This window comes from Exophiala viscosa (assembly GCF_022695815.1).
Source record: "Exophiala viscosa unplaced genomic scaffold EDD37scaffold_1, whole genome shotgun sequence".
NCBI lineage: Eukaryota > Fungi > Ascomycota > Eurotiomycetes > Chaetothyriales > Herpotrichiellaceae > Exophiala > Exophiala viscosa.
In genome coordinates this window covers 4,403,164-4,413,908 of record NW_026944353.1, presented here as the reverse complement: position 1 = coordinate 4,413,908, position 10,745 = coordinate 4,403,164, and the positions used below count along the sequence as shown (strand labels likewise).

General features: G+C 51.6%; 6 protein-coding genes across 6 annotated transcripts; 3 read left to right on the top strand and 3 right to left on the bottom strand.

The window, feature by feature from the left end:
* The first annotated feature begins 59 nt into the window (after positions 1 to 59).
* EDD37DRAFT_586369 (cytochrome P450) lies at positions 60 to 2,394 on the top strand. The gene is made up of 4 exons (XM_062814459.1): positions 60 to 472; positions 531 to 746; positions 810 to 833; positions 897 to 2,394. Exons 1-4 carry the CDS (start codon positions 338 to 340, stop codon positions 2,112 to 2,114), a joined length of 1,593 nt encoding a protein of 530 aa, XP_062676027.1. The 5' UTR covers positions 60 to 337; the 3' UTR covers positions 2,115 to 2,394.
* A 154-nt stretch (positions 2,395 to 2,548) lies between these two features.
* EDD37DRAFT_83472 (uncharacterized protein) lies at positions 2,549 to 3,858 on the top strand. Its single transcript, XM_062820327.1, has one exon. It carries the CDS (start codon positions 2,775 to 2,777, stop codon positions 3,681 to 3,683), a length of 909 nt encoding a protein of 302 aa, XP_062676026.1. The 5' UTR covers positions 2,549 to 2,774; the 3' UTR covers positions 3,684 to 3,858.
* Positions 3,780 to 5,079, bottom strand: EDD37DRAFT_83596 (uncharacterized protein). Its single transcript, XM_062820330.1, has 3 exons — positions 4,754 to 5,079; positions 4,081 to 4,690; positions 3,780 to 4,016 (listed from the first exon to the last, which is right to left on the bottom strand). Exons 1-3 carry the CDS (start codon positions 4,964 to 4,966, stop codon positions 3,877 to 3,879), a joined length of 963 nt encoding a protein of 320 aa, XP_062676025.1. The 5' UTR covers positions 4,967 to 5,079; the 3' UTR covers positions 3,780 to 3,876.
* A 346-nt stretch (positions 5,080 to 5,425) lies between these two features.
* On the top strand, positions 5,426 to 7,094 carry EDD37DRAFT_83492 (iron-sulfur cluster-binding protein). The gene is made up of 4 exons (XM_062820328.1): positions 5,426 to 5,877; positions 5,932 to 6,385; positions 6,432 to 6,758; positions 6,810 to 7,094. Exons 1-4 carry the CDS (start codon positions 5,617 to 5,619, stop codon positions 7,022 to 7,024), a joined length of 1,257 nt encoding a protein of 418 aa, XP_062676024.1. The 5' UTR covers positions 5,426 to 5,616; the 3' UTR covers positions 7,025 to 7,094.
* Positions 7,095 to 7,164: 70 nt separating this feature from the next.
* Positions 7,165 to 8,535, bottom strand: EDD37DRAFT_655757 (salicylate hydroxylase; the record flags this gene model as incomplete). The annotated part of the gene is made up of 2 exons (XM_062818779.1): positions 7,165 to 7,231; positions 7,274 to 8,535. The coding sequence occupies 2 exons, from the start codon at positions 8,533 to 8,535 to the stop codon at positions 7,165 to 7,167; spliced, it is 1,329 nt and encodes a 442-aa protein (XP_062676023.1).
* Positions 8,536 to 8,884: 349 nt separating this feature from the next.
* On the bottom strand, positions 8,885 to 10,072 carry EDD37DRAFT_645854 (uncharacterized protein; the record flags this gene model as incomplete). The annotated part of the gene is made up of 1 exon (XM_062817680.1): positions 8,885 to 10,072. One exon carries the CDS (start codon positions 10,070 to 10,072, stop codon positions 8,885 to 8,887), a length of 1,188 nt encoding a protein of 395 aa, XP_062676022.1.
* Positions 10,073 to 10,745: the final 673 nt, after the last annotated feature.

Below are 10,745 nucleotides of genomic sequence, written 5' to 3'. Positions count from 1 at the left end.
CACTTACTTAGGCAGGGCGAAGTTGCCGGGACTGCTCTTCGGTACTTCAGCCAACCACTGGAACCAATCCAGGAGACTTCAAAAGCAACACATGTACGTCAGCACCCGGCGAGGACATCTTCCACCTCCACCGCCACCTTCAGATCGGGCGAGGGTCATCCCACCCCCGCATTTCGACTGTGGGATGGGCATCCCAAGTTGACAGTAAGGACCAGACCCTTGGTATTGCATATGTAAGTGATCATGCCGAAGCCTTGACAGTTGTTGCTTTCTTTCTTGATGAGATCCAACAACTTGGGCTGTATCTTTAATCAGCATATCTCTCAAAAACGCAACGATGAGCGTGCTGTACTTCACTCTGGCCGTATTGGGCTTGTTATTAGGCGCCGTACGACTACTCTCGATAGGTCGCAGGCCGAAGTCTTATCCACCAGGACCACCCACTCTGCCAGTCCTTGGGAACCTTCATCTGGTACGTCTCACATGTCGCACCCTGGTTGGCACCAATGTTGCTGAGTATATGCAAACAGATGCCAACTCGAGATGCTCACCTGCAATTCGAATCCTGGGCACGAGAGTATGGTCCGGTGTACAGCTTAATGTTAGGAACCAAGGTGTTGATCGTGCTATCGAGCGATGAAGCCGTCAAGGAACTTCTCGATAGGAGGAGTGGCACTTATTCTGATCGACAGGATATGTACATTGGCCAGACTTTGTGCAGTGGAGGTTTGAGGTTACTAATGATGGTATGTGTGTCGCTCCCACCTTCTCACGAGAGGGTATGTCGCTGACCTGGGTCGGTACAACAGAGGTATGGCGCGAAATGGAGAGGGGTAAGACTTTGATGTTACCCACACTGGCAATGTGATGTTTTGCTGACCGCGAGGCGTACTCAGTTTCGCAAGATGGTCCACAACCTTCTGAACATCACTACTTCCCGGGAGTACGTCCCTTATCAAATGCTTGAGAATAAACAAATGCTGTTTCAACTTCTCGAGCAACCTCAGGACTTTCTCAAGCATATTCGACGCTACTCTAATGCGCTCACCACCACAATGGTCTTCGGCTGGAGGACACCCACCTATGAAGATGAAGATATGAAGCAGCTCTTCGAAGGGTTCTCCGAGTTTGCGGAGATCAACCAGACCGGCACGGCTGGACTGATAGACTTCTATCCTATCTTACGGAGACTTCCTGAGTTCTTGCTCCCGGTGCAGAAGAAAGCGAAGACACTTCATAAGCATGAGAAACGGCTGTACCTTAAGCACTGGTTGAACGCCAAACATGCGGTAGAAAAGGGTGTGATTCAGCCCTGTTTCTGCGAAGGAATGGCCGCAGCACAGAAAAAAGAAGCATTTGACGACGACCAAGCCGCGTACATCTCTGGTACCCTCCTGGAAGCTGGGTCTGACACCACTTCGAGCACATTGTACGCCTTTGTGCAAGCAATGTTGCTGTATCCTGAGGCACAGAAAAAAGCACAAGCTGAGATTGATAGAGTGGTTGGAGACAGGCTACCGACCATGGATGATGAACCCAGTCTGCAGTACATCCGTGCGTGTATCAAAGAGACACTACGCTGGATGCCGACCACGATCCTCGGCGCTGTGCCACACGCCGTAGACAAGGACGATGAATACATGGGATATCTCATACCCAAAGGCGCAGGCGTACTCAATAATGTTTGGGCAATCCACATGGATCCCAGACGCCATCCTAATCCTCGGCGTTTCCAGCCCGAACGCTACATCGACGACACACAGAGTCTCTATGACTCAGCAGCTAATCCGGATGGCACGAAGCGAGACGTCTTCACATTCGGTGCAGGCCGGCGTATCTGCCCAGGTATGCACGTTGCAGAACGCAGTTTGTTCCTTGGCATGTCTCGTATCTTGTGGGCGTTCGACATCGAGCCGGTGGCGGCTGAGACGGGCATCAAGATCCTGCCCGATCAAGAAAGACTCACGCAAGGGTTCGTGTGCATGCCGGAGGAATTCCAGGCGAAGATCACACCGAGATCGCCAGCTAGAGCTGAATTGGTCAGACAAGAATGGCACGATGCTGAGAAGGAGTGTCTGGATCCTGATACCAAGCAGTGGCTGCAACGGCCGTAACTTCGGGGCCGACTGATCGGATATATTACGCCCCAGGAGGACGACACCCGACTGACTGGTAGTCTCCTTTTCGTGTCAGCAGTTTGTAAGAGCGTGGAATGCGCGCTGGCTCGAAAAGAGGTACATCGTGCAGAATCCGTACCGGGACCGTCGAGTGACTAATCATGCCTGAAGTCAAGCAGAGACCATAGAGTCCGTCGGGCCCATCTTGGTCGAATAATCAATAGTCTTGCCAGGGCAGGTAGATGATGGATTCATCATAGCAATATGAAAGGGCTGGGGTTGTTTTAGACGCTTTCTTTAGGCGTGCTGCCTGGCAGTTAGGGGGGTTTCGGCCGTTGATTATTCTGTCCTATAGCAGCACCTCTAGGCAAGTTTTAGGCAGTTAGTAATTAGCGACAATCTCTAACCGGATTTCGAGCTTCAACGCCTAAATCACTGCGCATTAAAGTCCGACAACCTCTGTTAATTCTGCTCAGAGGAAGCGGCTTATATCGATCGTGGGTTAACAGACCTGGAACCTCACTGTGCGCTTACTCCAGCCATAGGTTCTGCAAAGGAAGTACTTTTGCACGATCTTCTTGAATCTCAGTTGATCCCGACCAATGCCTCTTGAAGATGTTTTTTGTTTGACCCATTCCCCTCCATTACAAGTCTGCCATGTCAATGTCTCAGAAGCGCCCACTCCCTCAGGATACCGAAGAAGACAGTGATGCGGACCAAGTCTTCAGATCTTCGCCGATCCAAGACCGGTCGTCGACATTCGTCGCGCATTTTCATCCGCTAAGTCACGCAAACACCACTCATGGCGGTAAGCCTGTCCCTCTAACGTCGACCGTCAAATCATTCCAATCACACCCGGACTTTGTGTCGGCGGACCATCGAATGGTCGCATGGCGCCGACCGTCTACGCAGCGAACATTAGCACCCTCGACTGTGGTCGGTGTCAGCCATGCGATCTACACGACCGGTTCGGATGATGATGGCGAAAAGTACGCGGGCAAGAAACTTGAGCGAGTCCTGATTGACCTGGACGTCGAGGGCACGGTGGTCGTTGCGCGATGGTACGGCGGCATTAGGCTCGGGCCCGTACGCTTCACGCATATTGAGACTGTCGCGAGGGAGGCCATTATGATGTGGAAAGCGCAACATCATCATGACAGTGCCAAGAGACAGAAAGTGCAACAGGAGGTGGCGGACGAGGCAACCCGTGCACGACTAGTAAGGGTGCTGGGCGAGAGGGACAACAGTATCGTGGTATTAAGGGGTTTGCTTGCAGAGAAGACGGGTACTGCTACAGCGAAGTCTGCTGATGCTCCGAGTCAGACGCAGACACCGACTCCAACAATCACGAGTTCTTCCACGACTAAAAAGATTGACTACAGTGTAATGCCGCTGCAGACACTGCGCCAGCTGGAGAAAGCGCGAGACGCAACCATTGCCTTCATTCTCAAACAGATTGACAAAGCTGAAGATGAGGAAAAGAAGCGAAAAAGTGCGCAGGAAGCAGCGGCTGTCACCGATGGCGACACGGAAGATGGCAATGCTGTCACTGCCCCTAAAGAGTGAACTGGATCGCAAAAGGCCAACATCAACGACAATTCTTCAGGTGGTGTAGACTCAAGGTCGGGCAAGTCATGCTTCATTTCGATTCTGCCGGTGGCCTCTTTTCCAAGTCGAACATTTATCGGCCACCGCAAGATGAAGATTGCTTCCCACTCGACAGATGTCCCCATGTTCGTACACCCTCACTCTGGTGCGATCATGCCGAAACCGAGACGTCCTCCTGCGCACCAGCATATCCGGCACTCGCACGACTGCTCGCCGGCTTCAACGCATTCTTCTCAGCTTCTTCCTCTTTGAACTTCTCCACAACCATCTTTCTGGTCAACTGCTGGTAATCTGCGGACGCAAGTCAGTCAAATCCCCCCAGGCCTCAACAAACGAGCAAGAAGGAGAAACTCACGAAGCACACCACTCTCCTTGACCTGATTCAGCACGCCCTGCGAATAAATGCCCCTCTCAAGATTACTCTGCGCCACCTCGCACAACTCATAATCCTCGAGCGCAACCTTCCTCACAAACTTGTAATACTCTTCAAACCCTTCCATTCCGCCATTTCCATCATCGAAATAATAATCAAATTCCATGCGCGTTTCGCCGACCTTCTCACCAGGACACACGCGGAAACTACTCATCCCTCCACCGTACAGGTTCAAAGTGCACACGGGGTAAAAGTACAAAAATAAGCCATCGTCAGGCTTCGTTGGGTCCGCAATATGTCGGCTGTACGTGCCGTGGTTGTGCACTTCGTAGAACGTCGGCGGATACTTGACGCTGAAGGACCGGTGCGTGTACTGGCAGTGCAGACATTCTTGATACCCGTCGACCATGGTCTTCCAGTTGAAGTTGCCGGGATACTTGATCGACCGCCGGTGCGGGAGGCGCCGGAAGTTGTACCCCGACAACAATTCAAGGAGGGATGCGGGAAACCATTGCGCAAACTCTGGGGCAGACTCGTCGACCGTCGTGAAAAGAAGCCCTGTCGGCGTCAGGTAGTGTCGCAGCTCGGCACCCTGTGAACGTCAGTCAGACTACTGCAAGACACGCCGAGAGGCGGCATGAGTGCAGCAACGTACGTCGGATTTCCGGGTCACGGTAAAGTTCTCATTGCCGTCATGCTGGATGGTGACTGCAACTCCAGCAAACTCATAGTCGACTTCCCGATCCTCAGAAAATCGAGGTACGGCACCGACGAGGTACCATGCCTTGTAAAAGACGGCCCGTTGTTCGAGAAGGTACAGGTTCTGCGACGTGTACCACGATGCTGGCAATGTCTTGGTAGCGTCCATGATTGTGCTGGGAAAATACTCAATTCAACTTCACATTGCCGACGCATCACCCAGGAGTATATCAGGCACGGTCGACAAGTCACAATTATACTGGGGTGGAGATATGCGCCGAAACCAAGTCAAGCCAAAACAGGCATTCAAATACCGACGAGTCTGGAGAAGCGAAACTGGCTAACTTGTACGGGGCGGCATATGTTTCTATTTACACGACAGCCATGGTCGATCCATTATTCATCATCAAATACAAGTGCTGGATATTCCATGTGATAATCACTTATTGACTTTGAGAAGTCCATTGAATCAGCAGGATTCAAGAGGGGGAAATATCTCTGGCGGGATCGCATTTCCACATTGAGACATCGGCCCAATCCATCAATGGCACCAACGGCGTCAGCTTTGATATCATGGGCCCCATCAACCACCAAATGAACTGTCATTGACATCGGATCCGATGCTTGATGTCAATATAATCATCATCAATACCAAAACATGATTGGCGACATTGTTCAGAGTTTCGGAATTGAATTGCTTGAAACCTGGCATCGCCTTGCTTCTCCAGACTTGGATCTTCACATGATAAGGCCAGTAATCGTCTTCCGGTCATAAAGATTGGAACTCCCGGATACCAGCCTCAAGTATTGTGTCCAGGTATGGCGTTCACAGTATCCAACAGCCATATCTTATGGCAAGGCATGTCGTTTCCTGCATACCTTTTCATAGTATCATGCTTGATATATCTCTTTGGTCGTTCCTTGATTAACTGCCTTGGTGCGCTGATATCCGCCGATGGCCATAAGGTCGCGCATCCTGCTTCCGGGCTGGACCAGGCAGAAAAAGGGAGCTTGAAAAGGCCGGAAGACATGTCAGATGATGAGATCTTTCAATTGGAAAAGAGAGCATTCTTTAGCAAGGTGAGTGAGGCCATGGCCCGGGTCGCCATATGACTTGGGCTGACAACTTCAAAGACGTGGCTGTACATTTCACACAGAAGCAGGTTCGATAAGGCTGGCGACTATCATGTTTTTGATGTGGCTGGGATTTCCTTCTTTGTCGTTCTTGGGAAGGACATGAAGCTTCGAGCTTTCCACAACGTGTGTCGACATCGTGCCTATACCGTGGTGCGAAAGTCCTGTGGAACATCGGCTCGCTTCTCTTGCAAGTATCATGGCTGGCAATATGACGACGAAGGCAAGCTAGTCAAGGCCCCGAAGTTCGATGAATCGCTGGGGTTCAAGCCTGAGGAGAATGGTCTGTGGGAGGTCAAGTTGATCTTGACGAGGGAAGGCTTGGTCTTTGTCAACTTTGACGCAAGCACTATGCATCTGCCCTTCAACAACGTCAGATCTCATGTCGACATGGGAGCCTGCTCTTGGGTGGATGGTATGGATTTGACTTGTGAGACGAATTGGAAGGGCCTGGGTAAGTCATGAAATATCTGCGTTGATCGATACCTAACAATGTTTAGCCAATGAGTTCTCGAATCAGTCACAATGGTCACAGAACCCTTTCGGATGGTTCTCTGGCTTCCGTCGACCGAAGATGGCCAGACTACTGGGACCGATGAGCATGATCAAGGAGCTCAATGAAGACCTTTGGTGTACGATGACGCTTCTTCCGCGGTCTCAGTCTGAAGTTATCGTGAGATGCGACATTTATGCGAAAGAGGGTACAAACCCGTCTCCACAGACCTTCCAGCGATGGAAGTGGCTGCTGGAGAAAGAATTGAACGTCCTGTCGAAGCCTGACGAGGCGAAGGCTTCCGGAAGGTCGTACTTTGCTTATCAATGTGGAGGTGATTGACATCATGCATCATCGTGGAGGAAGAGGCTGACTTTCGCACCAGGACGGACGATCGATCTCTTCGCAATCCTCGCTCAGCATCAACGGAATGAGAAGATGGCCAAGAAGAAGTTGCAGCCTGCAATCCGCGTGACAGGATTAGCTGATATCGACGAGGAAGCTACAGCCTTGTGTGACGTGCTTGACGGCAAGGGCGAAAGTCCACCACTGGAGAATTGTTCGAGGAAATCGAGCTTTCCACAGACTTTGGAATGGTAGGTGCACATATGGTACAAAGCTCAACAATGGACGGACACTGCATTAGACGAGGTTTATTGAAGCATAGCGTGGCGGAAACGATACATCGATACAGAGCTTCGACTCATCCTGCTCATCAAATTTCCTACGATGTTGCGTTGTCAGCCAGCACTTCCATTTTGAACGTCCACTCCAGCCATCCTAGCCTTTCTCGCAGCTACCGGATCTCTGTCTTTGCCAGTATAAACTGAGGCTTCCGGCGCAGGATACGGCGGCAACTCCGGTATTTCCATCCCGTCTTCGTCAAGCAATTTGCGCGCATCATGTCCGAACAACCAATCCTTCCGCCGCGTATCTGCCCAAAAGATCGGGTTCTGCGAGTTATCATGCCTCATCAGTTCATCCCGATGATCTCGCTCCGGACCGTCGTAAAGATGCAGCCACTCTTGAATGACGCGAGTGTTTCGCGCGACATATGCAGCTCTCGGTATCCGCTGCCGTTGGAACGCATCAAGTGCTTCGGGAAGAGTATCGAAGTACGCAAGAGCAGCTTGCAGCGTAGCCGCATCTTCGGTAGCCTGCGCTGCACCTTGGGCAAGGTATGGCATCATCGGATGAGAACAGTCGCCGAGCAAGGCTACTTTTCCGCTCGGATGGACCCAGCGCTGGAGTTGGTCAAAGTCGGCTAGTTTCCATTTCAGATATTGTCCTGTCAACCCGCACAGTTTGCGCACCGGATAGCACCAGTCCGCAAAACGACGTACAAGCTCTGAGTTGTCGGCCTGGGACTTCCATTCGCCTTCTTCGACTGGGGCACCGAAGTCTGTGGCATGCGTCACGTCGATGATGATGTTATAGAGTTCGCCGTCGCGTAGAGGATATCCTACGGCGTGTCCTTCGGGGCCTATCCAGTGCACTGCCCATGGCTCCGTGACGAGATGTCGTGTTTGAGGGTCCTCGAGCAATGGCCCAGCAGGGACGAGAATACGATATGCGACGTCTCCTGTGTCCACGGGGTCGACTGGTGATCCATTGATCTCGTTTCGAACAGCTGATTTGATACCGTCCGCACAAATGATCAGGTCGCCATGGTGCCATTGCTCGTCTGCCGTCTTCAACGCTGGCTTTTCGTAGTCATACTCGACAACTTTGGCGTTCATTCGTAGTGTGATATTCTCGCGTTTGTTCGCCGCCTCGACCAGAGCATTGATCAAGTCTGCGCGGTGGATGAAGTAGTACGGGGCGCCATATCGACTTTCGACGTCAGAGAACGGTATGTCCAGAAGGATTTTATCTTTCCAGTCGACGAATCGATTGCCCAATGAGACTTGCTTTTTGATCGAATCAAAGTCCACGCCCCATGATAGACTGAGCCGCGAGGAGTTCGGCGGCACTCGGATTCCTGCACCTACTTCGAGGAATTCCTTGACGGATTCGAAGATGGTGACTCGGTGGCCGTCCGCGGCAAGGGCTAAAGCAGTCTGGAGACCGCCTATGCCAGCGCCAACGATGAGAACGTTGAGGCTTTTCATGTTATATCCGTGGCCATTGAACTCCAAAAGCTGGATCGTGAGCTATGTATTTGACTGAGTCTTATTGCGAGCGACAGACTACGCGTTCTTCTGGTGGCGACCGAGGTCATCATTCCCCTCCACGTAATGTACTAACTCTGGTCAATCTCCGCATTGAGGCATGGCAAGAACGGCATTTGACCGGATCTGCAATTGCCAAAAAGAGCACTTTTGCGACAACGAAACGAGATTCGGATGAAGCTAGAATGCACCGAAGCAACAATACGGTAGTTCGCAGTCATTTGTGACTGGAGGGTACCTCGACGCAAATCATGTGGACTTCATCTTGGTGATGAAGACCTTCTAGGACTCAACTATCGCTGGGAGCCTCGATGCTAATGTAGCCCTCCTCAGAATCATCAGAATCAAACTCACTATCCTCTCCATCAGACTCAGAGTCCTCCTCAACCGTATTGACATCGACATACTCTTCTTCGTTGTCGTTGGAGACTCTCTCAAAGATATCATTGTCATTGCTCTCAGAATCAAGATCTCCCCATTGCTCCCATTGTTCGATGAGTGCATCCGGTAACGATCCCACCTTTTCCTCCAACTTCCTTGATCTGATTATGATGCGGCTGGCCAGCAGGTACGTGTAGCGGAAGTACATCCAGAGCTCATCATCCAAGCAAGGATGCGGGTAATATGGGTCGTTGCCCGTTACCGCAACTAAGTATTTCTTGACAATGTCCGAAGCCGATGCCTCTAGGTCGACCCTCGTGCATTTATCGTAGTCCAACATCCACAGCTCGCTCCCGCCGGAGCCTTCGAATGCAGCTATGGGTGATCGAAACGAGGAGTGGACCGCACGTAAATCACCGAACATTGGTTTGCCCGAAGATCCAATCACGAACTCCGTATCTTGTGCGTCGATCTGTGCCTGCCAATGCAATATCGCAAGTCCTATAGCCATTTCTGTGGCGTATCCGATGAGGACAAGGTTAGACATTATCAGTTGGGCGTGCTCCAGGTACAACGGAAAATTTCGAAGCGTATCAGTGCTGTCGTACGCCCGGTCGTTCGGACTGTTCTTTCCAAGATAAAGACGAATGAGACAGTCTCTGTTCTCAGGTTTGCCCAACACATCTCGTCTTGTCGTGTCGGATTTCCGGAAGAAGGTATGGACGAGGGCTCGTCTCGTAGGCTCGAGAACTGGTGAGATATAGGTTAAACGGAAAGCTGCGCCTTGTGTCCGGTCGGCATCTGGAAATCGGCAAAGGTTTTCAGTCCACCATTCTGAACTTGGTCCCTCATAAAAAACAGGTTCAGGGACCCGTGGTATGCGGCGTGATGAAAGAAGATTGGAGTCTGCGAAAATGTCGAGCGCCCTGAGATGGCTGTTGTAGGCCAGACCTGTAAGTTCAAAGTCGTTCGAGATGCCTGCGGCGTTGGCACCTTTCTTGATAGCCCAGGGCGACCCCGGGCACACAAAGACGCTGCCACAGGTGCCGCGGCCAATATCGCGGAGGGGAGCCTGGTCGGTGTGATGACCGGGCATCGTGTTGACACTGGAGGTCTTCTGGGTGAGAACGTCCATGAATAAAATGGACAGGAGTATGATTTTCAGAACGAGGAAACTCGCAGGTTTATATACTCATGGCAAGGCATGGTTCTGGCGGAGTAATGGCATCGTCTGACAGATTCTGCGCCTGGATCCAAACAATGGTGTTCGATGTTACCCGCGCCCTGCCGTTGGAAGAGTTCGGCGACATTCAAGGTCACTCACACTATGGCAACTGTCAACCTCAACCACGTAGCTTACCTGTGCGAGAATCCCAACACTGCTGGACTAAGAAGCCAGCAAGACTCGCCTGTTGAGGTGCGAAGGTTCCCTGTCGGACAGTGTCATTTTCCTCCGATGAGGTGTGAGTGAGTCAACGTGCCAAGAACAGGTTCAGGCACTTGGCTTTGACGGAACCATGGTTTGTCCAAGTCAATATCAGGCTCCTCGCGAAATCCTCGTCAGCGTTCAGTGTCGCAAGGCGGAGAGCGCGCGTAAAGGCGGTATCGACGACTGCAAGCATAATCACAGTCTAGTCTCCGCGATGAGAGGTTGTCGAGGAGTGAACGAAGGCAGAGGAGACGTAGAAAGTGACGCGATGTTTATCATGATTCGCAATAGTAACGCCGAGGACAGGGCGGCGGCACACCGAGGCCTCAGAACGTGTATA